Source organism: Scyliorhinus torazame, chromosome 13, assembly GCF_047496885.1.
Source record: "Scyliorhinus torazame isolate Kashiwa2021f chromosome 13, sScyTor2.1, whole genome shotgun sequence".
In the NCBI taxonomy this organism is placed as follows: domain Eukaryota; kingdom Metazoa; phylum Chordata; class Chondrichthyes; order Carcharhiniformes; family Scyliorhinidae; genus Scyliorhinus; species Scyliorhinus torazame.
The window spans coordinates 78,385,583-78,413,394 of NC_092719.1; the positions used below are offsets into that span (position 1 = coordinate 78,385,583).

Genomic DNA, 27,812 nt, shown 5'->3' on the forward strand with positions numbered 1-27,812 from the left:
GGCCAAATCACGGAGTGTCTTTTACACAGAGATAGATAGGTTCTTGATTAATAAGGGGATCAGAGTTTATGGTGGGAAGGCTGGAGAATGGGATGAGAAAAATATCAGCCATGATGGAATGGCGGAGCAGACTTGATGGGCTGAGTGACCTAATTCTGCTCCTATGTCATATGGTCTTAATAAATGTGTTTTTCTTGTTGTCAAAACTAATTTATGGTCCTGTGACTCTGTTCCTCCACGTTTTATTTTTTAAAAGTACTGGTCTTTTGAGCCAGGGTTCCATTCTGGGATCTACCCAACTAGTTATATAATCAATTGGGATCATAACATGCGCCCCTCTGCAATGATGTCCATCCATGTTACCGTCCATCCATGTTACCAAAATATAAAGGTGGTCAAAGTTCAAGGCAGCACCCTCCGTGCCTTCCTCACACTCACGCTGCAACCAAAGATTCTCCAACAGTATAATTTAATACTAATGGTATATATCTTGTTAATATTCTCAGCTGTGAAAGTATTACAAGATAAACACTATGGTAAAGGAATATAATGGTAGCATTCTGTTTTGTGATTGTTGGTAACATAGACGCTCGCTCTGCCAGGTCAGGGGATCTTAAGACTGGAGCTGTGTGAAGGTCAGACCAAGTAAGCCTTCGAGATTTCCTCCTCTAATGTTGACATTGCTCAACCAGTCACTTTCAGAGACATTTTTCTGGTAGCAGTCAGGATGTTTTCCAAATATATTGAATTCAATGTCATGCCGTCAGACTCTGGGGTTGTTGGTTTCGTACCGACCCATACCCAATATTGAATTGCAATAAAATCAGAAAAAATACCTTGATTCGAATTTTCACTGTGATGAAAGCAGCAACAACCGTTAATATAGCATCATTTTCAGCCAGAGGTCTGATTTCCCAGAATTGGAAAGGCATATTGATGTGGTATCTCTGAGTCAGGGTGAAAATGTTGAATGTGTCCATCTTAAAGGACAATATCTGTTCCTCCGGTTCAAATGTGATACTGTGAATGCCATCTGTCCTCCACTGTTGACCTTTAAATGAGAAACAAGTGGTTAAAGCTGGGATTGAATTGTATCATTGAAGGTGAAGTCACGCCATCAGGGCAAAAAGTGGGTGCCGACCCCACTTTGGTTGATAGCGGAACACTGGATGGCATATTGCCAGCAGCAGCAATTAAAGGCTACCTTCAATTAAGTACAGCAATCTGATCCCAAGACATCCCATTCAATGAGAGAAATGTTGAACTCCGTGAGGGGTAATTCTGAGTGCATGGCTTCACTCCAATGCAAATTATAGAATCCCTACAGTGCAGAAGGAGGCCATATGGCCCATCGAGTCTGCATCGACCCTCTGAAAGAGCACCCCACCTAGGCCCGATCCCCCACCCTATCTCCGTAACCCCACCTCAGGGCAATTTAGCATTGTCAATCCACCTAACCTGCACATCTTTAGACTGTGGGAGGAAACTGGAGCACCCGGAGGAAACCCACGCAGACACGGGAAGAATGTGAAAACGCCACACAATCACCCGAGGTCGGGTGTGAGGCAGCAGTGCTAACCACTGTGCCACCCTAATCTGCTTTATCTCAAAATAAACCCAACCAGAGCAATGCAGAAGACTCCCCAAGGGAGGCCCATTCACTCCACTTCACTCTGATGTGAAGTTGGGCTCTGGCTCAGAATGTTTACTGCTCACTGTGTGACATGGATTTGTTATATAACTGAGTAATTTTTAAATAGTCTGTTATGCTATAAATGTTACATTATAGTAAAACCGTTTCCCCACCTTTGGGGGCATGTTATAAATGTTACGTTTCCCTGCCTTTGGGGGTACCCACCTCAGGTTCCCACAGATTAGTTCATTGTCCAATATCATGGGTGAAGTTTATAACATCCCCATCCGGCAAGGAGCCCTTTGCAAAAAGGTGCACTGCAATACTTTTACAAATTCCAGAATTAGCACTTTGAGCCAATATTCAAGGGTGGGTGTGGATGAGGCTAAAAATAGCTAACAAACTCGGAAAGGCTGAATTGTGGACTTCCTGCATCTTGTAGATCCACCTCACACCCCTTGCAACCAGCCAAATGGGCAAACTGGCATGTGGGTTGGAGAGAACATCAGCAACTAAGAGAACACAGCTAAAGCCCTTGCAACCGAGTGAGGTAATGGGCAGCGCGAGGTATGCAATCAGGGGGCAGGAATGAAGGTCCACATGGTGTTCAGGAAGCCGGGGGCGGCGTTACCATTGATCTGGGAGCATGAACAGGTGGAAGTCATTCAGCTTCTTAAGCATGTTCTGCCATTCAGATAGATCACGTCCAATTTATACAAAGGTGTGCAGATTAGGTGGAATGGTCATGCTGAATTGCCCCTTAGTGTCCAAAGATATGCAGGTTAGGTGGAGGTATGGGGATAGGATGGGAGAGTAGGCCTAGGTAGGGTGCTCTTTCAGTGGGTCGGTGCAGGCTTGATGGGCCGGATGGCCTCCTTCTGCAGTGTAGGGATTCTATGGATGTACCTTAACTTCATCCATACACCTTGCATAATTGGATCGCGCCAGACCCCGTGAGTCAAGTGTCATGCACCTTGATTCTGAAATCTTTAATACCTTAAATATCTAACAATCCGAATTTTGAAATTTTCAATTGTCCCCCAGCTAGCTTCAACAGCTTTATGAGAGAGCGAGTTCCAGATATTTATGACTCTCCATGTGAAAAGGTACTTCCCAGACATCACTCCTAAAAGGCCTTGTTCTAATTTTAATATTCTGTCTCCTTTTTCTTGACCTCCCCCAATCGAGGAAACACAGTTTCTCTCTATTTACCTTATAAAATCCATTAATCAATTTAAATGTTCCAATTATATCACCGATTAATTGTCTATATTTAAGGAAATGCAAGCATAGTATGTGCAACCTGTTCTCAGAATTGGCTACCAAGGCCAAATTGTTCTTCCCGAGTACAGTTTCCAAAACTGAAAGCATGACTCCAGACACAACTGGTGAATCACAAGAGAGACCCCAGCTTCATGAACACCAATTTGTGTTTCATTCCTGCCTCCTGATTGCATACCTCGCCCTGACAATTAACCCACTCAGTTGCAAGGGTCCTCAGCTGTGTTCCCTTAGCTGCTGGTGTTCCCTCCCACCCCCGTGCCTGTTTGCCCTCCCACCCCCCTGCCAGTTTGTCAGGTGCAAAACCTTGTACGAATCACCTGTGTTATGGCCTTAGAAACTCCAAAATATATTATGAAGTCCACCTGACCTACAACCTTTATGTTGAATTTGGCTAGGATGAGCACAAGAGCCTTCCCTTCAGGTGTGATTAATCAGTCTTCCCAGACACTTTAATCAAAACAAGCTTTGTTCTAAGAACTTAGTTAACACATAAATATATATATATACACACACACACACATCGCAAGAATTTTTATCAATTACAAACATAAAGACACCACCGAGCTACAGTAATCTATGTATAACACTTAATGAATTCCCCTGAACTGTTCCAATTCAATAACAAAATCCAATAAACCAAAAAAATCCTTTTTTCAAGGGCGTGGCCCAACACTCTGCATTCACTTGAATCAGACTGGCTTTCCCTGAATATATCTATTAAGTTATCAAAGCAGGCAGCCACAACAGTTTTTAAAATGAAAATATAGAAAGACAGGGAGCACTTCATTCTCCTCGAGTCCAGAGCAGTCAAAAACTGAAGATGAAATTTTAAAAACCTCACAGACACAGCTCAACTCTACCCACAAAATGACATCACAAAAGCCATGTGTTAAGACAAAAACGTTTTTAAAGGGATACTCCCATGACACCTGACTCACGGGGTCTGGCACGATCCAATTATGCATGGCCATCTTGACACCGCTTTCATCCAGTGCCCGGAAGACACCGGCCACACCGCAAGGCCTTAACTGAGCACCGATTAATACTGGTCTCCACCGGTCGTGATGGTCACTTGGGGGTCTCAGAGGCCATTGGAGCCCCCTGGGTGGTTGGGGGCAGGGCAGTACCTCGCACTCCGCCTTGGACTCGCACTCCAGTTGGCACTGCCAGGGCTCCTAGTTGGCATTGCCAGAGTGCCATTACCTAGCTTTTTGCCGGTTGGAAGATATTCTGATTTGTCATTCCAGGTCCAAAATGGATGATCTGACATTTCTCCACATTGAATTCACCTTCCACATTTTTCCCATTCACTTAATCTATCAATGCTGTACCTTTCTGCTGCCATCTATGTTACTTATTATGCCTTCTAAGGTGTTGTTTGCAAGCTTGAAAATATACCTATCTATTCCTTCATCCAAGTAATTTGTAAATATAGTGGAAAAGAGAATAGATCCCTGAGTGACACCACTTTCCTCCCTCTTTGATTCTCTTCTCACTTTCTATTTTCTTCCTGGTCACTTATTCCTTCCTAGGCTGTGGAGGTTTTGGGATGAGAAAAGAGCAGCCCACAGGAGCAAACAAAGTTTAGAGGAAGAATTTTCCATTCTGAAGACTAAGTTAGGTGGTGGATGGGAAAGTCAGCATGATTCACACTGGGCAATGGACAAGTTAAACATGCGCAATCTTATATCTTTTAGCTCATTAGTTATGCATCAGCGAGGAGCTCGGTGAATCTTGTGGTGGGGGCTGGTAGGAAGGCACCTGCCCCCCATTACCTCATGGGGTCCAAGTTCCTGATGCTGTATGTAAACATCCCCAGAACAGACAATCATTCCATGGCGACAAAACAACTATGGCATCCAAATGAAGGAAATCATCTGCCCCATTCAGAGAAGGATTCTCCTTCTGGGGATTCCCCTCCAGACCATCCAGGAAAGGCAGGCAGTCCTCCTCGTAAGGAATGGGAACAGGAGGTCCTCCCACCTGACCCACTGGCCTGTGAGGAGGTCACTTGGGAGGTTAGTGCCCTGAAAAAGACCATCCAGCAAAGCAGGAAATTGATGAATGATTTGCTGTGCTCTGCCAGGGTAAATTAACCTTGTCCCAAGGGCATCAGGCAGTCTAAGGGCTAGAGTCCATAGCGATGTATTGCATGATTAGCACCAAATGTCAGGCAGTCACTATAAACTTTCCATCTCATGTAGGTTCCTGCACAAACTGCACTTCAAACACTTTTTGGGAGGGCTCAGCAGATAGAACAGGAATGCATGCTTTTGGACAACTCTTTCATCCATTGTACTCACAGTCAATCGGTCTGCCTTGATGCAGGATAAGATTGCACATAACAAAAAAAGCGAGCCATGATCAGAGGGGGATCCCCAGATATCCGGACCCTGTCACGTTTTGAAGATCACGCTGCAGAGCTCCCTGATGACGAGGGTTTTTTCCTGCATGCCAGGAGAGATTGGCTTCCCCAAAAAGTCAGTAAGGGTGCATCAACAAAATGCAGGCAATGACTGTGATGATTTTATTCTGCCTAGTCGATCGCTAAATCGCTCTTCTCTCCATTCCAAGTACCAGTAAGAAAAAAAGAGGGAGGACTTCCTCCACCAGAAGACTTAGACCCAGCCCCCAGATCACCTGTGAGGATACAGCGTAGATATGTGCACCTTGGTGGGACCTAGTTCCATAGTAGGCTCAGGTTCACAATCTGGTGATAACCTCACAGACAGGGGTTCACAGCTGGAAGAGCCCAAGGTTTCCGACACTTGGAGGATTACTGGAGACCAGGCTTCTGCTGGACTTGATCCTGTGAGACATGTTGGCGATGCAGAGACAGGCAGGGGAACAGCAGGCAGAGTTGTCAGAGGTTGTCCACAGAGTGGACTAAAGAATGGAGAAGTTCTTCCATGTTCTGTCTGCAGTTATGGCTCCGGCATGGAAGGCATTGAAGCCTCCATTGGAACGATGGCCTTGGACACCCAGGTCAAGATGTTTCTCCCGGATTTGCACTCAGACCTGCACCCCATCATTCTAGCCATGGCTACATTACAGCAGGAGCGAGAAGGGCAGAATACCTTAACCTCCCTCCATGTTCCCCTTTTCCTCAAGGGGTCAGGGAGGCCATTGGGCACCCAAAGGGAGGAGTGCTAGCCAGGCACCCTGGGGCATCCACCCAGAACAATCCAAGGATGTTCCGCTTCTTCAACTCCCCTCTGCCAGTGACCCCATCAACTCTGGCAAGTGAGGCCAAGGAGGGTGCACCTGCACCTGAGCAGGAGACCCTTCATAAGCTACGGCCTTCAAGGCCTCGGGCCACCAGAGGACACCTGTCAAAGTCATCTCAGACAACAGGACATAGCAGTCAGCACACTGCCTCCACCACTACTGCAGATGTTGGGGCTGTACCTAGGCATAGCAGTAGGTAAGAAAAATTAAGAAGTTTTGAATGCACATTGGTGGTACAGCTGTTCGTTCATTGTGCTGACTTTTCACTTCTGTAAATATATGTTTCATTGATCCTTCTCTAAATCGCATCCATTCAATTTTCTTCAATGTCCCAAAGTCACTCAAGGGTCCAAAATTTAGGCCCTGAATGAACTCGCATCTGGATCTTCAGTTGCATTAATTCTAACACAATCTCACCACAGTGAGCCACCTTTATTTTCACATCTGCAACATCAGGAAATGCCCATCATTTGTGACAATGATGGCTGACCAATACACCAGTCAGCATTAAATTACAAGCACACATGCTTTGGGCTCTGGAGAAATATTCACTGAGGTTAGTGATTCTCTTGCTGCTGTTGCACTGGTGTCTGTTGTTTGTGGATGGCACAAGTAGTAATTGCAGCTTTGGTTACATTCTTTCTCCAATGTGTAGTTTGTAATGTCATTAACTTTAGATTGAGTTCATGAAAAAGTAGTTTCAAACTTCAAAGCCCATAGGAAACCATGCCTCTTCCATCTTTAACCAGGTATTCTGGGGGTAACCTTTGTCCCCGGAGAGCCAACCCTCAAAGTGTCGAGGTCCCTGTGGCATCTGCGACCAGACGTTCCAGGTTGGAGTTCGACCCATGATTTGGTGGCCAAGGAAGGTGTGTTCATCACGTGGCCAAATAAATTGCTTGTCAATCTATAAATCCTTCCAATATACACCAATGGCAGGCAGTAAGAGTAGGAGAATTTCCTGGTCAGCCATACTTGATACAGACTTGATACATCTGTAGCATCTGGAGGCAGGCTGGCATCCCTTTCCAGGGAAAACCTAGCCTAGGAAACAGACTCCATCATGTGCTGTGTCTGCCACTACGTAAGATAAAGAAGAAACCGTGAGGCCAAGATATTACATCTGAAATGGGACACAGTGTACGATGTGACAAACTGGAAATGCACATTAATTAGCTATAGTTAGTGTAGTGTATTAAAGTTGGGCTGAGCTGCAGCCACCAACCAAGCTTTGGAGTCATAGAGCCTTACAGAACAGAAAGAGGCCTTTCAGCCCATCGTGTCTGTGCTGGCCATCAAGCACCTATCTATTCGAATCCCACTTTCCAGCACTTGGTCTGCAGTCTTATATGTCAAGGGATTTCAAGTGCTCATCTAAATGCTTCTTAAATGTTGAGGGTTCCTGTCTCTACCACCCTTTCAGGCAGTGAGTTCCAGATTCCCACCACCCTCTGGGCGAAACGGTTTTTCCTCAAATTCCCTCTAAATCTCCTGCCCCTTACCTTAAATCTATGCCCCCTGATTATTGACCCGTTTACTAGAGGGAACGTTTTCTTCCTATCTACCCTTTCTATGCCTTCATAATTATGTACCCAATCAGGTCCCCCCTCAGCCGTCTCTGCTCTCAGGAAAACAGCCCCAGCCTAACCTCTCTTCATAGCTAAACGCTCTAGCCCAGGCAACATCATGGTGGATCTCCTTTGCACCCTCTCCAGTGCAATCACATCCTTCCCATAATGTGGAGATGCCGGCGTTGGACTGGGTTCAGCACAGTAAGAAGTCTTACAACACCAGGTTAAAGTCCAACAGGTGTGTTTCGATGTCATTAGCTTTTGGAGCGCTGCTCCTTCCTCAGGTGAATGAAGAGGTATGTTCCAGAAACATATATATATAGACAGATTCAAAGATGCCAAACAATACTTGGAATACGAGCATTAGCAGGTGATTAAATCTTTACAGATCCGGAGATGGGGTAACCCCAGGTTAAAGAGGTGTGAATTGTGTCAAGCCAGGACAGTTGGTAGGATTTCGCAGGTCAGATGGTGGGGGATGAATGTAATGCGACCTGAATCCCAGGTCCCGGTTGAGGCCGCACTCATGTGTGCGGAACTTGGCTATAAGTTTCTGCTCGGCGATTCTGCGTTGTCGCGCGTCCTGAAGGCCGCCTTGGAGAACGCTTATCCGGAGATCAGAGGCTGAATGCCCTTTGACTGCTGAAGTGTTCCCCAACTGGAAGGGAACATTCCTGCCTGGTGATTGTCGCGCGATGTCCATTCATTCGTTGTCGCAGCGTCTGCGTGGTCTCACCAATGTATCACGCTTCGGGACATCCTTTCCTGCAGCGTATGAGGTAGACAACGTTGGCGGAGTCGCACGAGTATGTACCGCGTACCTGGTGGGTGGTGTTCTCACGTGTAATGGTGGTATCCATGTCGATGATCTGGCACGTCTTGCAGAGATTGCCATGGCAGGGTTGTGTGATGTTGTGGTCACTGTTCTGAAGGCTGGGTAGTTTGCTGCAAACAATGGTTTGTTTGAGGTTGCGCGGTTGTTTGAAGGCAAGTAGTGGGGGTGTGGGGACGACCTTGGCAAGATGTTCATCTTCATCGATGACGTGTTGAAGGCTGTGAAGATGTCGTAGTTTCTCCGCTCCGGGAAAGTACTGGACGACGAAGGGTATTCTGTCCGTTGTGTACAAGAATGCAACTGATTTTGGAGAGTAGTCCATGGTGAGTCTGATGGTTGGATGGAACGTATTGATGTCATCGTGTAGTCGTTTCAGTGATTCTTCGCCGTTGGTCCAAAGGAAAAAAATGTCATCGATGTATCTGGTGTATAATGTCGGTTGAAGGTCCTGTGTGGTGAGTAGGTCTTGTTCAAACTTGTGCATGAAGATGTTGGCATATTGGGGTGCGAATTTGGACCCCATGGCTGTTCCGTGCGTCTGGATGAAGAACTTCTTGTCGAAGGTGAAGACGTTGTGATCCAGAATGAAGCGGATGAGTTGCAGAATTGCATCTGGAGATTGGCAGTTGTCGGTGTTGAGTACTGAGGCTGTTGCAGCAATGCCGTCGTCATGGGGGATGCTGGTGTAGAGTGCCAAGACGTCCATTGTGATGAGGAATGTTCCTGGTTCAACTGGTCCATGGGTGCTGAGTTTCTGTAGGAAGTCCGTCGTGTCCGTATACACAGGATCTGCTCAGACGAGGAGGAGCATAACAGACATCTACAGACGTTGAAAGATGCCCTTGTACAAACGGGATATGGCGCTCGACTCATCGATCGACAGTTCCAATGCGCCACAGCAAAGAACCGCACCGACCTCCTCAGAAGACAAACATGGGACACAACCGACAGAATACCCTTCGTCGTCCAATACTTTCCCGGAGTGGAGAAACTACGACATCTTCTTCACAGCCTTCAACACGTCATCGATGAAGATGAACATCTTGCCAAGGTCATCCCCACACGCCCACTACTTGCCTTCAAACAATCGCGCAATCTCAAACAAACCATTGTTTGCAGCAAACTACCCAGCCTTCAGAACAGTGACCACAACACCACACAACCCTGCCATGGCAATCTCTGCAAGACGTGCCAGATCATCGACATGGATACCACCATTACATGTGAGAACACCACCCACCAGGTACGCGGTACATACTCGTGCGACTCCACCAACGTTGCCTACCTCATACGCTGCAGGAAAGGATGTCCCGAAGCGTGGTACATTGGCGAGACCATGCAGATGCTGCGACAACGAATGAACGGACATCGCGTGACAATCACCAGGCAGGAATGTTCCCTTCCAGTCGGGGAACACTTACGCAGTCAAGGGCATTCAGCCTCTGATCTCCAGGTAAGCGTTCTCCAAGGCGGCCTTCAGGACGCGCAACAACGCAGAATCGCCAAGCAGAAACTTACAGCCAAGTTCCGCACACGAGTGCGGCCTCAACCAGGACCTGGGATTCAGGTCGCATTACATTCATCACCCACCATCTGGCCTGTGAAATCCTACCAACTGTCCTTTCTTGACACAATTCACACCTCTTTAACCTGGGGTTACCCCATCTCCGGATCTGTAAAGATTTAATCACCTGCTAATGCTCGTATTCCAAGCATTGTTGGGCATCTTTGAATCTGTCTATATATATGTTTCTGGAACATACCTCTTCATTCACCTGAGGAAGGAGCAGCGCTCCGAAAGCTAGTGACATCGAAACAAACCTGTTGGACTTTAACCTGGTGTTGTAAGACTTCTTACTATCCTTCCTATAGTAGTGACCAAAACTGCACACAGCTGTGGCCTAACAAGCGTCTTATACAGCTTCATCATAACCTCCCTGCTCTTATATTCTATGCCTCGGCTATAAAAGGCAACTATCCCATATGTCGTCCTAATCAACTTGTGTTCTGTTGCCTTCAGGGATCTTTGGACATGCGGCCGCAAGCTCCCTCTGGTTCTCTGTACTTCCTATCGTCTTACTGTTCATTCTCTTTTTCCTTGCCTCGTTAGTCCTGCCAAAATGCATCACCTCACACTTTTCAGGGTTAAATTCCATTTGCCACTGTTCTTCCCATCTGACCTCTATCATCCTGTAATCTAAGGCTTTCCTCCTCTTCAGTTTTTTTGTTTTTTTTAATTTTTTTATTTAAAACAAATTTGTAACATTTCCAGAGAGAGAACAGGCCCTAGGCAAAGAGCCTCAACATAGTGAAAACAAACAGTGGGAAAGAATAAACATGTTAATAAAGCACTTCCCCTGTCAGCTCTGTTTGCCATGCCCCACGTGTTCAACTAAACTAACGTGACTCTAACCCCCCCCCCCCCCCCCCCCCCTGCCCTCCGTCGGGTGCTGCTGCTGTCGGTTTCCTGCGCTGTTCCCTGAGAGTCTGCAAGCGACCTTCTCCCCCGGGGGATCCCTAGACACCCCCCCCCCTCCCTTGCCCACTTAAGTCTCCTCTGCTCTCCTTCCCGGCTGCCCCCCCTCTAACCTCCCCTACCCCCCGAGGCCTGACCTGCCAGCCAGCCCTGCGCTTGGCCCTAGCCGGCCCCTCCTCCTACTCTCCCTGGGGACCCCTGACCTACGCTAGCTATGCTGACCCCTGCCCTTGGCGCCTGTCTGTCTCCCACCCGAGCACTCGGGCCCTCCCCCCACACACCAAGGACCCATTAATCTGATTGTATCTCACCGTGCCCTTTCAAGTCCCTTAACCAGCCCCTAGCCCATCCCCCTCTCCGAGGCCCCGATCTCCCGCCAAAAGGTACCAAGCGCAGGGCCCCCTCTGCAGGGCCCCTCTCTCTCTAAACCCCCCCCCCACTCGATGCTATTCCCCCAAAACACCCTACACAATGCGCCCTCCAGCCCCCGCTCTCTGTCCCGGCTGAAAACAATCTTGGATAGAACATTACAGTACAGGATAATTTAACAAACCGCCGTCACACAAAAGTTCTGAGAGCCCAGAGTCCTTTAGTTCTAGTCCAGCTTCTTCTTTTAATAAAAGTCCACACCTAGTCAGAGACATTTGAGGGCATTTAAAAGTTTATTGGATAAACATATGGATGATAATGGCATAGTGTAGGTTGGATGGCTTTTGTTTCGGTGCAACATCGTGGGCCGAAGGGCCTGTACTGCGCTGTATTGTTCTATGTTCTATGTTCTATTTAGGTTAACAGACCGCCGCCACTGTACAGCACTGAGAAAACTAAGTGCCCATTAGCTCAAGTCCAGCTTCTTTTCTTTAATAAAAGTCCAAACCTGTTCTGGTGCCTCAAAGTAGTAGTGGAGTTCCTCAAACGTAACCCAAAGCTTCGCAGGATACAGCATTCCAAACCTCACCTCCTTTTTGTAGAGGGCTGCCTTTACCTTGATGAATCCTGCACGCCTCTTGGCCAGCTCCGCTCCCAAGTCCTGGTAGATGCGCACCTCACAATTCTCCCATCTGCTGCTCCTCTCCGCCTTGGCCCATCGCAGCACACGGTCCCTGTCAACAAGCCGGTGAAAGCGGACCACCAAGGCCCTCGGTCGGTCGCCCATCCTGGGCTTCCTTGTGAGGGCTCTATGCGCCCCATCCAACTCCTGGGGTCGGGGGAAGGCCCCCGGCCCCATCAGCGCCTCGAGCATACCTTTCACGTATACACCCACATCCGACCCCTCGCAGCCAACGATCCTCAAATTCTGCCTCCTAGCTCTGTTCCCCAGCTCTTCAAGCTGCTCCTGCATCTTCCTCTGGCGGGAGTTCAGCTCTTCCACCTCGTGTTCCAGCTCCGCCACCGTGTCCGCCTGGCTGGAGAGCTTCACCTCGACCTCCCTGAACGCCTTCTCCTGGACCGCCTGGGCCTCGACCATTCGGTCCATTACCGCCCTCATCAGGTCCAAAGTGTCCCTCTTCAATTCGGCGAAGCAGTTCCTAAAAAACTCCATCTGCTGCTCCCTTGGCCAGTGAGCCTCTACTCCCTGGTCCCTGCCATCCACCATGTTTCACTGCCTGGCCTGGGGTCCCCGCTGCTCCCGCTTCGAGCCCTGCCGCTCCACTCGACCACTTCTGGTCCAGCTGCTCATACCCTGGGGGGAAGCCTATCGTCTCCTCAACCTAACCAGGTCGCCAGGTCCCGCAAAAGTCCGTTTAAAAGGTCCGTTTGCCCATCGCGGGCGGGAGCGTTCTGACCTGCGACCTGCTTCCTCGAGGGCGCTACCGGAAGTTTCCTCCTCTCTAGTTATCACACCACCAATTTTCATGTCAACTGTGAATTTACTGATCATACCTCCCACATTCATGTCTAGATCATTAATGTACACTAAAAAATATCATGGGACCCAGTACCGACCCCTATGGTACACTACTGGACACAGGCTTCCAGTCACAAAACCAACTTTCGACCATTATCCTTTGCCTCCTGCCACTAAACCAATTTTACATCCAGTTTGCCAAATTGCCCTGGATCCCAAAGTTCTTACCTTCTTGATCAGTCTCCCATGAGGGAGCTTGTCAAAAGCCTTACTATAGTCCATGTAGACTACATAAACTGCATGGCCCGCATTTACACACCTAGTCACCTCCTCAAAAAATTCAGTCAAATTTGTTGGACATGAGCTCCCCCTGACAAAGCCATGTTGACTTTCCTTGATTAATCCTTGCCTCTCCGAGAGGAGATTAATTCCCTCAGAACTTTTTCCAATAATTTATCTACCACTTATGTGAGATTCACTGGCCTGTAATTCACTGGGCATCCAGGACACCCTCTCGAAATGGAGGCCAGAAGGACTTCTCCTGATGAATAATCAGTTGTCGAGCACAGTGGCAGGGTGTTCAGCGTAGAATAAGCAAAATCGTGTGATGCTGGAATCTGAAACAGGAAGAGGGGACATCGGAAAAACTCAGCAGGTCTGCCAGCATCTATCAGGAAAGAAACTCTCCCGATAGATGCTGGCAGACCTGCTGAGGGTTTCTGCATCCTTTGTTCTTGTTTAGGGTGGAGTTGTCTATCCTTCAAAAACCCCCCCAACCCTAATTTACAGCACCCTGCCACATGGCGACCAAGGAAGCCACCATTCAATACATCCCACCACAACGGAATCCTTCAATGGTGAATTGGCTGATGCTGTGAAGGTGGACAGCACGGTAGCACAAGTGGACAGCACTGTGGCTTCACAGTGCCAGGGTCCCAGGTTCGATTCCCCACTGGGTCACTATCTGTGCGGAGTCTGCACGTTCTCCCCGTGTGTGCGTGGGTTTTCTCCAGGTCCTCCGGTTTCCTCCCACAGTCCAAAGACGTGCAAGTTAGGTGGATTGGCCATGATAAATTGCCCTTAGTGACCAAAAAGGTTAGATGGGGTTATTGGGTTATGGGGATAGGGTGGAAGTGAGGGCTTAAGTGGGTCGGTGCAAACTCAAAGGGCCGAATGGCCTAATTCTGCACTGTATGTTCTATGTTCTCTGTATATGCTCTAAAACATTAAAGTGGGACATTCTCAATTATACAGACTGGCCTGATTACTGAAAGCAGGCAATGCTGTGCAATTAGTGTGGAGCTTGCTGTGCAACAGGAGTCTAACTCTAAGACATACAGGCCCTTCCAAGGATTATATGGCAATACACAGAGCAATGTGCTCCATGTACCATAGAATTAGTAAATTGTATTTCTAGTAAAATAAATTTAACCTTTGAGAGATACTTTCACAAAAACTCAATCTGACGTTCCCTTGTCACTTCTTCTGGGACAACTTTTAAGCTTTATGCCATTGATCAATCTTATCAGATCAAAGTGTCTGTTGCATACGCTTCAAGATCAACAGAGGTTCTAGAGTACGAAAATACGATTTTAACAGGATTAAGTGTCAAGTTGTTTTTACATTCCAATAATCAATAGAATGTTCAAAAACATTAACTTCAGGAGAGTTGTAAATACACTGAGAGATGTAAATACACTGATCAGGTGAGAAATGATGCGGATATATGTTAAATGTAGGACGCGATTCTCCGGCCGCATTGCACTCTCGCTCAAGCGTAACGAGGCCAGTGAATAGCGAGGGAGGCCAAAGACGAGATCCGCGCCGGGCACCGAGCAGTTTGCGATGCAACCGCCCTGCTCCCATAGGCGAAATCGGGATCTCGCCGTAAGGTGGCGAGAAACCAATTATCACCACTTAAACCCCATTTCCATACAATCAACGAGAGCCACCCCATATCCAACGGCCTCCTGTCATTCGCAGCTCCCCAGCAGCTGTTCATGCTGCCACCAATTAGTACTCCTGGGGGGGGGGGGGGGGGGGGGGGGCAACTGGAGGGCAATCGCTCCTGGCACTACGATGCCAACCCCTGGATCGTGTGTGCTTATTCCGGGGGCAACCTTTGTCCCTGCCCGTCTGCCCCACTTATCACCCATCATCCCCACCGACTGCCAAGGCCTCTGGCTGTGCGGCTGAAGATTATTGCTAATAGGGAATTGGCAATCGGGGTTAAGTGAACATTTGACATATGCCAAGTGGATTCCCGTGGATGGGCAGGCCATGTCGCACGTGGGAGGCATTGCCTAGCATCCCAATCACACCGTGATGCCTGGACACTGTGCTTGCACACTGTGGAAGGCAACACAACTCATGCAACATCTAAACACCCAGGGGGTGGGACACAGCTCCGGGAACATGTCCACGGCCGGAGGGTGGGTGAGCACCACAGGGAGGGGGGGATGGAATCCTGGAGAGATGGACAAAGGATCCGGGGGTCAGCCCACATTGCGGAAGAAAGTGACAGAGGCATAATTTTTTTTTTTAAACTTAAAGTACCCAATTCATTTGTTTTCCAATTAAGCTGCAATTTAGCCTGGCCAATCGACCTAACCTGCACATTTTTGGGTTTTGGGGTGAGAACCACGCAGACATGGGGAGAATGTGCAACATAGCAGACAGAGGCATCATACTGGTTTTGCGAAAAGGTGTTTAATGTGCTATACAATACCCCACTTCCGATGGCGCAATCCCCCCCCCAAACCCACCCCTTCCCACCCGCTACCTAGACCCCCCCCTACCCCGGTGGTCTCAGTGATCCTCAACGTGCCTGGCTCTCCTAGATCTACCACTATGTTTTGGTCTTTTCCCGGATGCACATCAGAGGTGGAGGTAGCCAGCTGCCCCTGGCAGGCGACATCTGGGAGCTCTGGGGCCGGAGGGCCCTGGCTCACTTGTTGGTGGCACATGCACAGCAATGCCGCCTGTCCCGTGTGCTGACCTCGAGATGCGGTCTTATCAGAGGTGTGGAACTCGGGGGAGATGGTGTGCACCGTCGCCACTCCATGTGACGGGTCCGGCCTGGCACTCAGCATCCCTTCCTCCCGATCAGTGCCATGGGGCCTGGGGTTCCCCTTGGGATGGAGGAGCAGCTGGTTCAAGCTCCGGCTGCCCCTGCATCATCTGGCTCTGCCAGCCTTGCCGGTTCCCCATGATCCGCACCATGGTGTCGGCGCCCTCGGCGATGCTCCTCAGTGACTGGGACATGCTCTGCAGTACCTCAGGCATATCCACCTGCGACTGGGACAAGCTCCGCAGCGCCTTGGCCATGCCTATCTGAGAGTGGGACATGTCATGCAGAACCTCATCAAGGACAGCCTGGTGCTGGGTGACATCCCCCAGCGAGTCGGACATTCTACTGAGGCCCTCAGCCATGGACGTCACCGACTGCACAACACCTTGGATACCTTCTCTCATGGTGCCAACGTTGTGCACTAGGCTCTCCATTGCGGTCGCTACCCTCGCAGTGTTGGTCTCGGTGCCACTCATTACCGGCCCCATCTCCTATGCCTGTAGCCTCTGGGACTCCTCCAAGCTGCTATGGATCTGCTGGATCTCAGGTCTCCCTCTGAACGTCCCAGCTGCTCCCTATTGTCTCCATCAGCTCCGGGTAACCCACTTCCACAAGCTCAGCATCAGTCTGGGACCCAGCTGGGCCCTGGGATCCAGCAGCCCTCCGATTGCTGCCTCGCCTGGGAATTCCTGCCTCTACCTGATGTACATCAGCAGCAGTGTGGTGCTCACCAGATTGTGCCCCAGAAGCCTGACCACTAACATTTCCCACCGAGGTGTGTGTATCTGCGCTGGTGGGGGTGGGGTAACAGCTGCGCTGTGACCATGGTGGCATCCTCGGAGCTCTCCTCCCAGGTGTTCTCCTCGGAGTCAGGAGAGGGAGCCACCCAGGATGGACCGGCGCCTTCAGCTGGAGGACCTGCAGGAGAATGGACATGTAGTCAGTGGGACGATGGGTCATTCTGTAAGGCAATCACTACTCATGATGACGGGTGCAGCCGGTGCTTCCTTACATCTGCGGCGTCTGCCAGCCTCTGCTTGAGTGACCTATCTGTCCTCGGCCACCCTAGTCACCTCCAGGACCCGCTCCTCAAAAAAGATGAGGATTCTTATGTCTGGCACCCCTCTACCGGTCTGGGACCTCTTCCACTCATTGTGGGAGAGCTTTTCCTGAGGAGACACAGAGGGGGATAGCATTAGCCACACGTGTGGTTCAATGGTGGGTAAGGGGGTGTGAAGGCAGGGTTGGGGGAGGGAGGGCTAGGGGGCACTTGGAGAGTTGGGGGGGTGGATGCTCCCTTGGGGGGTGGGGAGGTGTCGTTGACGTTTAATCCCCCGTACTGCCGATGTAGGTCATTGACCTTCTTCCTGCATTGCTGGCCAGTCTTCATGGTCATACTATTCGAACTAACGGCTACCGCCACCTAATCCCAGACAGCACTGGCTGCCTTTTGGTTCACCCTCCAGCTCACTTGGAGAGTTAGGGGGTGGATGCTTCCTTGGGGGGAGGGGGGCTGGCATTTGTGTCTACTCTGTCGTACTGCCCGGTGTAGGTCGTTGGCCTTCTTCCTGCATTGCTGGCCAGTCTTCACCGCATCCAGGAGCCTCCCCAGGTCAGCGTCCCCGAATCTGGGGGCTGGTCTCCTCAGCGCCATTATTGCGAGCTGGCTGGTGTTGTCTGAGCGAGTGCAGTTTAAATGCTGCTCGACCTTGTTAGCGGGGGGGCTGGCGAGCACGGTCCCGGTGAATTAGCTGGCAAGATGTTATTTTCGGCAAGAAGCCTGAGGCCTCGTTAAGTGGACCAATTAACGTTGAATTGTGTTGCTGGTATGGAGCGCCGGGAAGCTCACGGCAATTCCTGCTCGCTATCGCACTTAGAACCTTTTCTGGAAATCACGCCCCTACCCTTCTTTCACCTTTGAGCCTTGCATCCAACACAGCTCGAATGAACAAGATTAAGATTTCTACATCAGTACACGGGCTCAAACACCGAACGGTCTGCTGCAGTATTTCTGCCCGTTATTTAAAGACTGTAATAAACTGAGTACATTTGCTACCTTCTGGATCCCATCGAGCAGGCTTGGGCTGTTCGAAGAAGAGTGCTTTTGGAGGGAGTTTGATGGTAATTCCAGCAGGTGGTGCAGGAGGGTTTTCACCTTCCTTTTCATCTGGTGTGGGAATGTCTTCCTTGGTTGACTCTGGGGGATAGATGCAGGTCTGCAATCCTGTATCCTTCAGCTAAAAAGAATACAACAATACATTTATTCATTACATTTTTTTGATGTATTGTTATTCTCCTTTTTCACATTTTCTCCCAACTTTACACCCACCAACAATAAACAATAATCAGTAACGAATGAAATGTGAATCCCCATATCAATAACAACAATCCCATCCTCCCACCAAACCCCCAAACATTGCCCGCATGTTAACTTAACCAAATGACAAAAAGGAATCAGGAATCACCCATAGTCACCATTAACACATAGTCACCACCCCACACTAATGTTCGATGTAATCCAATTCTCGAAAGTGCATAATGAATAATGCTCATGAATTGTAGAACCCCTCCATCCTTCCCCTCAGTTCAAAGTTGACCTTCTCAAGAGTCAAGAATTCCAGCAGGTCCCCGCCACGCCAGGGCACAGGGTGGAGAGGTTGATCTCCATCCCAACAGGATCCGCCTTCGTGCGATTAACGAGGCGAAGGCTACAACATCTGTCTCCGCACCGTTCCCAACCCCGGTCCGACACCCCGTATATGGCCTCCAGAGGGCCCGGGTCCAGTTTCACGTGCACCACTTTAGAGATTACCCGAAAAACCTCCTTCCAGTAATCTTCCAGTTTTGGACAGGACCAAAACATATGAACGTGGTTTGTGGTTTGTGTCCCCCCCCCCCCCGCAACATTCACAAACATCTTCTACCCCCTCAAATAGCCGGCTCATCCTCGCCCTTGTGAGGTGTGCTCTATACACCACCTTCAGCTGTATCAGCCCCAACCTCGCGCACAAGTCGGAGGCATTCACCCTCCGGAGCACTCACAGCAGAACCTATCCTACATATCCTCTCCCAACCTTCCTCCCACTTTGCCTTGATCTGTTCCAGCGGTGCCTTTCAAAATAGCCCCGTAAACCGCCAACACTTCTCCAGGCCCCCTGTTGTCAGCACCTCCTCCAGCAATGTGGAAGCCAGCTCCACCGGGAAGCTCTGTATCTCCTTTCTGGCAACGTCTTGAACCTGTATGTATCTAAATATTTCCCCCAACACCAGCCCATAGCCCACACTTCGCTCTCAGCTCCTTCAATCCTGAAAACCTACCCCCAAGAAACAAATCTTTTAGTGTCCTAATTCCTTTCTCCTCCAATCTCTGAAAATTTCCATCCATTTTCCCTTTCTCAAATCTATTGTTCCCCCGAATCAGCATTTCCCTTGACCCTGCCCCCAACCCGAAGTGCTGGCGAAACTGCCCCCAAATTCTCAACGAACTGGACTCCCTGAGTATTTCCCCACGGCCGTTGGGAGTGGCGCTGTTGCTAGCGCCTTCAATTCCAACCCCCTACACAAACTCTCTTCCATTCTGACCCACTGGGAGTCAACCCCTCTGATCCAGCTCCGTACCTTCTCAACATTCGCTGCCCAGTAATAATACATCAGGTTCGGAAGACCCAAACCCCCTGCCTGCCTTCCTCTCTGTAGTAGCACCTTTCTAATTCTGGCCACCTTTCCTCCCCATATGAACGAGATATTCATCCCTTCAATCTATCTAAAAAATGCCTTTAGCAGGAAAATCGGCAGGCATTCGAAAATAAACTGAAATTGCGGCAACACATTCATTTTAACCTTCTGGACCTGACCTGCCAGGGACAGAGGGAGACCATCCCACTTTGCCAGATCAGCTTTCACCCTCTCCACCAAACTAGAAATGTTGTACCTACGGAGCTCCCTCCAATCCCGAGCAACCTGCACCCCAGGTACCTAAAGTGAGTCCCTGCCCTGTGGAATGGCAGCCTCCCCCCCAGCCCTGCCCCCACCCCTGGCCGAGACACCACAAAATATTCACTCTTGTCTCGATTTAATTTGTACCCCGAGAAAGACCAAAACACCTGAAGCAGCTCCAGTATTCCCCCTATTGACACACTCGGTTCCGGCACATATAATAACAAGTCATCAGCAGATAAGGACACCCTATGCTCCATCCCCCCCTCCCCCCCACTATCCCTTTCCATACCCTCGAACTTCTTAATGCGATGGCCAATGGCTCAATCGTGAGTGCAAACAGCAGGGGGGACATAGGACATCCCTGCCTAGTCCCACGGTGGAGAGGAAGGCATTCTGAGCTGATGTTATTTGTGTGGACACTCACCCTCGGCTCCTTATACTGTAGCTTTACCCAGTCCACAAATCTTGGTCCGATCCCAAACCACTCCAGAACTGCCATCAAGTACCCCCATTCTACCCAGTCAAACGTTTTCTCGGCGTCCAATGCCACAACCTCCTCTTTTTTTTAAAATAAACATTTTATTGAGGTATTTTTGGTATAGAAACAACAACAAAATAGACAATATACATGAAACCATAAACATAGTGCAAAAACCGTTTACCCTTTGTACAGGTCCCACCCTTATTACCCCCCCCTACTCTAACCTAAACTACTCCCCCCCCCCCCCCCCCCCCCCACCCCCGTCTGCGCCGATTCATTTTTCCGCAAGGAAGTTGACGAACGGTTCCCACCTCCGGATGAACCCTAACAGTGAACCTCTCAAGGCTAACTTAACTTTCTCCATACAGAGAGAGCTAGCCACGTCCAATAGCCAGGTCTCCGACTTCGGGGGCTTTGAGTCCCTCCAGGCCAATAGTATCCGTCTCCAGGCAACCAGGGAAGCAAAGGCCAAAACATCTGCCTCTTTCTCCTCCTGGATTCCCGGGTCTTCCGACACCCCAAAAATCGCCACCTATGTGGTGAACCACTGTATTATATTGTACATACTGTTCTTACTTATTGTACTTACTGTTCTTACTGTTTGTTTCATGTCTGGGTTTGTCCCTGCTGGCTCCGCCCCTCGGGCTCAAGTATAAAGGTGGCTAACCTCCAGCCCTGCCCTCATTCTGGGACCGGCTGCCAGCAGGTATCTTTTAGCTGATTAAAGCCACAGTTTACTCTTCTGGCTCTCGTCTGTCGTCATTGATGGTACATCAATTTAATCAGCTAAAATTTTAAGATGGATCCATCGCTGAAGCCTGATCGCCTGGAGCTGGACCCCCAAGCAGCCGACGCCACTGCCACGTTTGAACACTGGCTAAGCTGCTTCGAATCTTACATTGATTCCTCCGCCACCGCTGTCACTGAGACCCATAAGCTGCGAGTCCTCAACTCCCGGATGAGCCCGCATGTTTTCCTTCTTATCAGAGATGCTACCTCGTACGAGGATGCGATAACGTAGTTGAAGGGGCAGTATGTTAAAGAAGTCAACGAGGTGTACGCTATGCATCTCCTTGCCACGAGGCGTCAGCGCCATGGAGAATCGCAAGCTGAATTTCTGCGCGCCTTGCAGGTACTCGGCCGGAACTGCAGTTGTAAGGCGTTATCGACTATCAAGCACACCGAATTGCTGATCCGGGATGCCTATGTCGCAGGCATAAAATCTAATTACATCCGCCAGCACCTACTAGAAGGGGGTACACTCGACCTCCAAGACACAGTACAACTCTCGGACTAGTTGGAAGTGGCCTTCCATAACATGGATGCCTACGCCTCCGACCACGCTGCACTCTCATGGACATCATGGGCGCCGCCATCACCCGACCCAGGGACGCCACAAGCCTGTGCCGCGCAGCGACCCGCCAACTCCGGAGGCCCGAAATGTTACTTCTGTGGCCAAGGTAAGCACCCCAGACAACGCTGCCCAGCGAGGAGCGCGATCTGCACAGGTGCGGAAAGAAGAGCCACTTCTCTAAAGTCTGCCAGGCCCGACCTGTTTCTAAACCCAGCAGCGCTGCGTGTAGCCACGGGGACCGCCCCCATCTTCCATGTCATCTGCCACATGCGAACCGTGGGGGCCGCCATCTTGGCCATCTTCGACGTTATCCGCCACGTGCGACCCGTGGGGGCCGCTATCTTGGAATCACCCCTCTGCCTCCCGGAACTCCTGCTCACCAGATCATATGCTGGCCTCCGCTACCCTCGATCAGCCCACCCACCTTCCGAAGCTCGCCTCCATCACCCTCGACCAATCTCAACCTCATCACCTCACTAAATCCATGATGGCCGTCTGGATCAACGGCCACGAGACAACCTGCCTATTTGACTCCAGGAGCACGGAGAGTTTCATTCATCCAGATACGGTACGGCGCTGCTCCCTCACAATTTTACCCGCGACCCAGAAAATCTCCCTGGCTTCCGAATCACATTCCGTGGAAGCCCGTGGGTACTGTGTCACCACCCTTACAGTACGGGGCGCGAGTACAAACATTTCAAGCTCTACGTCCTCCCCCAACTCTGCGCTGCCCTACTACCAGGTCTAGATTTCCAATGCCACCTCAAAAGTCTTACCTTGGAGTTCGATGGACCCCTGCCGCCTCTCACCGTCTGTAGCCTCTCGACCCTTAAGGTCGCCCCACCCCCGCTCTTTGCTAACCTCACCCGGGACTGTAAGCCCGTTGCCACGTTGCCAGAGATGAACGGGAGCAGATGATACAGTGCTCGGGACAAGGCCTTTATCAGGTCAGAGGTCCAGCGACTCCTGCGGGAAGGATCATAGAGGCCAGTACTAGCCCCTGGAGAGCCCAAGTGGTGGTCGTCAAAACTGGGGAGAAGCACCAGATGGTCATCGACTACAGTCAGACCATCAACCGGTACACGCAGCTCGATGCGTACCCTCTCCCCCGCATAGCTGACATGGTCAATCAGATTGCGCAGTACCGAGTCTTCTCCACTATAGACTTGAAGTCCGCGTACCACCAGCTCCCTATCCGCCCGGAGGACCGCCAATACACTGCCTTCGAGGCAGATGGCGCCTCTACCACTTCCCCAGGGTCCCCTTCGGCGTCACCAATGGAGTCTCGGTCTTCCAACGGGAGATGGACCGAATGGTTGACCTGTACGGGCTGCGGGCCACGTTCCCGTATCTGGATAATGTCACCATCTGCGACCATGACCAGCAGGACCATGACGCTAACCTCCAACATTTCCTCCACACCGCCAAGCTCCTTAACCTAACATACAATAAGGAGAAATGCATTTTCCGCACAACCCGCCTAGTCATCCTTGGCTACGTTGTGGAAAGCGGAGTCCTAGGGCCCGATCCCGACCGCATGTGCTCCCTCCTGGAACTTCCACACCCCCGCGGGGTTGGGGAATCGCTGAGGGGGTGGGGGGGGGGGGGGGGGAGGGGCGTGAATCCCGCCCCCGCCGGCTGCTGAATTCTCCGTCGCCGGGGATTTGGCAGGGGCGGGAATCGCGCCGCGCATGTCGTTGGCAGCGGCCCCCCCGGCGATTCTCCGGCCCGCGATGGGCCGGGTGGCCACCTGTTTTCGGCCGGTCCCGCCAGCGTATGTTACGACAGGTACTTACCGGCGGGACCTGGCTCAGCAGGCGGCCTCCGGGGTCTCGGGGGGGCGCGGGGGGATCTGGCCCCAGGGGCTGCCCCCATGGTGGCCTGGCCCGCGATCAGAGTCCACCGATCCGTGGGCGGGCCTGTGCCGTGGGGGCACTCTATTCCTCCACGTCGGCCGCTGTAACAGTCTGCGATGGCTGACGCAGAGATGAACCCCCCTGCGCATGCGCTGGGATGATGCCAGCATATGCTGGCGCTCCCGCGCATGCGCCAACTCAGCTGGCCGGCAGAGGCCCTTCAGCGCCAGTTGGCGTGGTGCCAAGCCCCTTCCGCGCCAGTCGGCGCGGCGCAAACCACTCCGGCGCCGGCCTAGCCTCTGAAGGTGCGGAGGATTCTTCAGGGTGGCCCGATGCCGGAGTGGTTCGCACCACTCCTTCGTGCCGGAGTTGCCCGTCCCGCTGGTTTTCGTAGAATCCCGCTCCATGTGCCTGGTAACAATGGGCGTGATTTAACGGAAACGAAACAGAGTCCTGTGTCGAGCGCGTAAGGCAGGGTATTTCCCGGCACTGGCAGTGCTAAGAATGACCCGGCTATTAAACCAGATTTTGCTTCATTTTGGGGTCTCGCTAAAGGAATGCCAAGCCATACTTAGTTCCATTTTCTAACGAGCTCTGCTCACCAGTGCAGGATTGACGATCCCCCACCGCAGCCTCCGGACCCAACCCAGAGGACGTCCGCCAGGGACATCAAAGACCACAGGGCGTGGAAAAATGCAGGCTTCCTTCACCTCAGATGTGCATCCTGTGGACACACCTAGACATAGCAGTAGATCACCTAAGATCAAGATTGGGGATCACTGAGTGGGCACTGGGGCTGGTGGTGGGGGGACGGTGTCACAATCTGGGGAAATGGAAATGTCTAATGTTCACTATTAAAACATGTTACAGCCGATACATGTGAAGCCTCTATCATGTTAATCTTTACAGTGGGCCTGCCTGCATCCCCACCCCGTTGGTCTCCGCTCCCACCACCCCCCGCGCACAGTGGTCCAAGATCAAATAACCCGATTCAGACCCCAGGATGGCTATGAGTGTGCAGTCAGCAGGAAGACGGGAATCAGGCTTTGGCATAAACTGAGGGGCACCAGAGCTTACCTCACAGCGAGTAATCATCACTCCCCTGCCTTGTATATTGACCTGCTGACAGTGCCAACACAGGCCCATCAACTATGTATCCCCGTCACTCCTCCACAGTGTCCAGAAGCCTGGCCAGGTCAGCATTGCCAAAGCAAGGAGCAGGTCTGTGCATTGCCATGCTTGTGTGTTGACTGGGAGTGAGTGGTGAGGGAGGGTTTAAAAGCAGCTCCCTCGTGTTAGCGGCGAGCTGCTGACGTGTGAATCAGACGGCGAGACAGCCAGTAAAGCCTGCAGCATGTGGTTGTCGGAAATACCCTGCCAATTGTGCCCAAAATGACACTTAGAAACGTTTCTGTTAAATCGCGCCCTATATCTCTTGCAATAAAAAATATTGTTAAAAAGACATTCGGGTGTTGCGTTATAAAACGTATGAAATTTTTACCTGGACAATTCTCCATCCTTTAACGAACTTGGGCTGAGGTGGCAACTTCAACACATCATAATAATAGACTCCGCCCAGTGGTGTGTACAGACGAAAGTCAACAATATTATCATCTATCTCTACTGTTGGAATTTCTGGATGTACAAAAAACACAAATTAAATCAAGCTGTGACCAACAACAGAATTCCTTTTCCGGGCATTGCAAAAACATTACCTCAAAGGCTTAGATTTGTCCTTCCTTGGCAGAGTGATTTTGCAATTGACGAATCAAATCTGGCAGAGATACCCATATGATGTAAACATAAGTCATTAATTTAATATATGTCCTTGAGGTGTGTGATGTTGGCAATGTCACAATTATTGCACATCCATAATTGTTCTAAGTGACTTAAATAGGCTATCCCAAAGCACAGTAAGAGTCAGCCCCACAATGTAGGACTGGGGTCATGTGTTGGCCAGGCTGAGCAGAGCTAGCAGTATCCCTTCCCATTAAGTCATTAGTGAACCAGTGGTATTGGTGTAACAATCCAGCAGCTTTTATTGTCCTTTTTGTCTGGTTGCTTGTTCAAGGATTACCACATTTATTACATTCAATTTACAACTTGCCATAGTGCTATTTGAACATGACCTCTGGGCTGCTAATCAAATGGTATAACCCCTGTTGGTGGAGATTTCGCCACATAATGACCAACTATGTACCAATCTATCAAAAACTAAAACATTTAATGAAACAATCTAATAAAAATGATTAAACAGAGCATTGTTTCTTTAACTGTCTGAAAATGAGCATAAAATTTAACTATCTAATTCAGTAAAAAATTACTCCAGCAAAACTTTCAATCACTCCCATCCTGGTCATTGAAAGCATTCTTATCTCCATCCAGAGCAAGTGGTACAGACTTCAATGTATCAGGCACACAAGTGTTTAGCCATCATTTGGATTGAGCTGAGCCACAATCAAGCACAACGAGGCATAATTCTTCTCACCCCAAACTACCCACTACTCCAGAACACCAATCAATCATCTCTTTAAATCCCAGTGGCAGCCCTACTCTGCAGCTGATGACTCACCTCCAGGAAGATTGCCAGGAGCCAGGACTGTGTCGCCCTACTCTGCAGCTGATGACTCACCTCCAGGAAGATTGCCAGGAGCCAGGACTGTGTCGGCCCACAGGCCCAATGCCAGCTTCCATGAAATTTCTCCCAGTCCTGCCTTCAGGCTTGGCCATGCAAAAGGAAGATTCCACCCGATATGTACAGTGGCTAACGGAAATCTCTCCATCTCCCTATTCCCCCTATAAGAACTAAATCCATTACTGGGACTTGCAGCTTAGCCAAGTATTCATAATGAGATTCCATTGCATAACTGCATAAACAAACCCTCCAGAGCTCAATACAATTGTGCTTTCGAAGTTAGCTGAATAGATGGCTAGCCACCTGGGCCATTTTGAAGAGCTCAGCTGATGAACTTTTTGTTCGAAAGAAGTCAGGTATCTGTTCAACTTGTTCAATAGTTTAACAGATGCCTGTTGTTTAAATCAATGTAAACAAAAAGCACAATGTTCAGATGACACTTCATAGAATTTACAATGCAATTCGGCCCATCAAGTCAGCACCGGCCCTTAGAAAGAGCACCCTACTTAAGACCACACATCACACCTCCACCCTATCCCCGTAACCCAGTAACCCTAGCTACCCTTTTTGGACACTAAGGGCACTTTAGCATGGTCAATCCACCAAACCTGTCCATCTTTGGACTGTGGGAGGAAACCGGAGCACCAGACACGGGGAGAAGTGCAGACTCCGCACAGACAATGACCCAAGCCGGGAATCAAACCGGGAACCCTCAAGCTGTGAAGCAACAGTGATAACCACTGTGCTACCGTGCCACCCTTTAGTAGAACACTTTATCCACACAACAAAATTATCTGATGCACTTGAATACTTACACAACACTGGTCAATTTAATAATCATTTCCCCTTTAAGGGATTACACCGAGCCCCATGATAAATCGCTGAATTAAAAACACTTAGCTTATCAACAGCATCTAATCACAATGCCTGAAATTAGCAAGATTTTTCAAACTTATTTGTCTAAAGGTTCCTGACTCTGCTACAGACTTGCCTCAAGGTTCATGACCTGATGTGTTTCAAGCATTGAGGCAAGACATTTAAAAGGCTGAACACGGTATCACTTTGAGTGCATCTCAGTTTCCAGCACCAATATGGGTGGTAATCAGGTAGGAAATTTGAATTTTGGGTCCCCCCAGCTCCATTTTTGGTCACCCAACACAAGTTTGCTCAGTGTTGGGATGGCAAAATCCAGCCCATAAACCCAGTTTCTGTCTCCATGGATGATGTCAGATCTGAGCATTTCCAGCACTTATTTTTTATATTTCAGATTTCTACCATCCAGACTATTTTACCTATTGCATCTTTGGAACTGTATCAAATACTAGATAACTAAATTCATAATTTGATGCAGTTAGATTTCTGTTAGCATCTATGTAATGTTTTTTTCCTTTTTAAAATATATATAAAATATATTGACCCGTAGTTTTTGCAGAGTGGCAACTAGAGTTGGATTGCCACTCTGTTCCTACTTATTTACCTGGAAATGAAGCCCGCTCCTTTCTTGCTCGATATTCCGACTCAGGCTGGGTGAGGTCAGTGTAGTGCCGTGGGTTCCTGAGGCCTTATTTCAAGGGCAGCCGAGTCACAGGTAAGTAAGCCAT

The 27,812-nt window shown here is 49.8% G+C and overlaps 1 protein-coding gene across 4 annotated transcripts in view; it reads right to left on the minus strand.

Moving 5' to 3' along the window:
• The window catches only part of dnai7 (dynein axonemal intermediate chain 7), a 184,643-nt gene that overhangs the window by 33,807 nt on the left and 123,024 nt on the right, over positions 1-27,812 (minus strand). For all 4 annotated transcript variants that reach the window (XM_072471822.1, XM_072471824.1, XM_072471823.1 and 1 more), the window contains 3 exons: positions 25,078-25,211; positions 18,003-18,183; positions 837-1,051 (listed from right to left, as the gene is read on the minus strand). In XM_072471822.1, the coding sequence (XP_072327923.1) occupies positions 837-1,051; positions 18,003-18,183; positions 25,078-25,211 (530 nt within the window). The remainder of the gene's footprint in view (positions 1-836; positions 1,052-18,002; positions 18,184-25,077; positions 25,212-27,812) is intronic.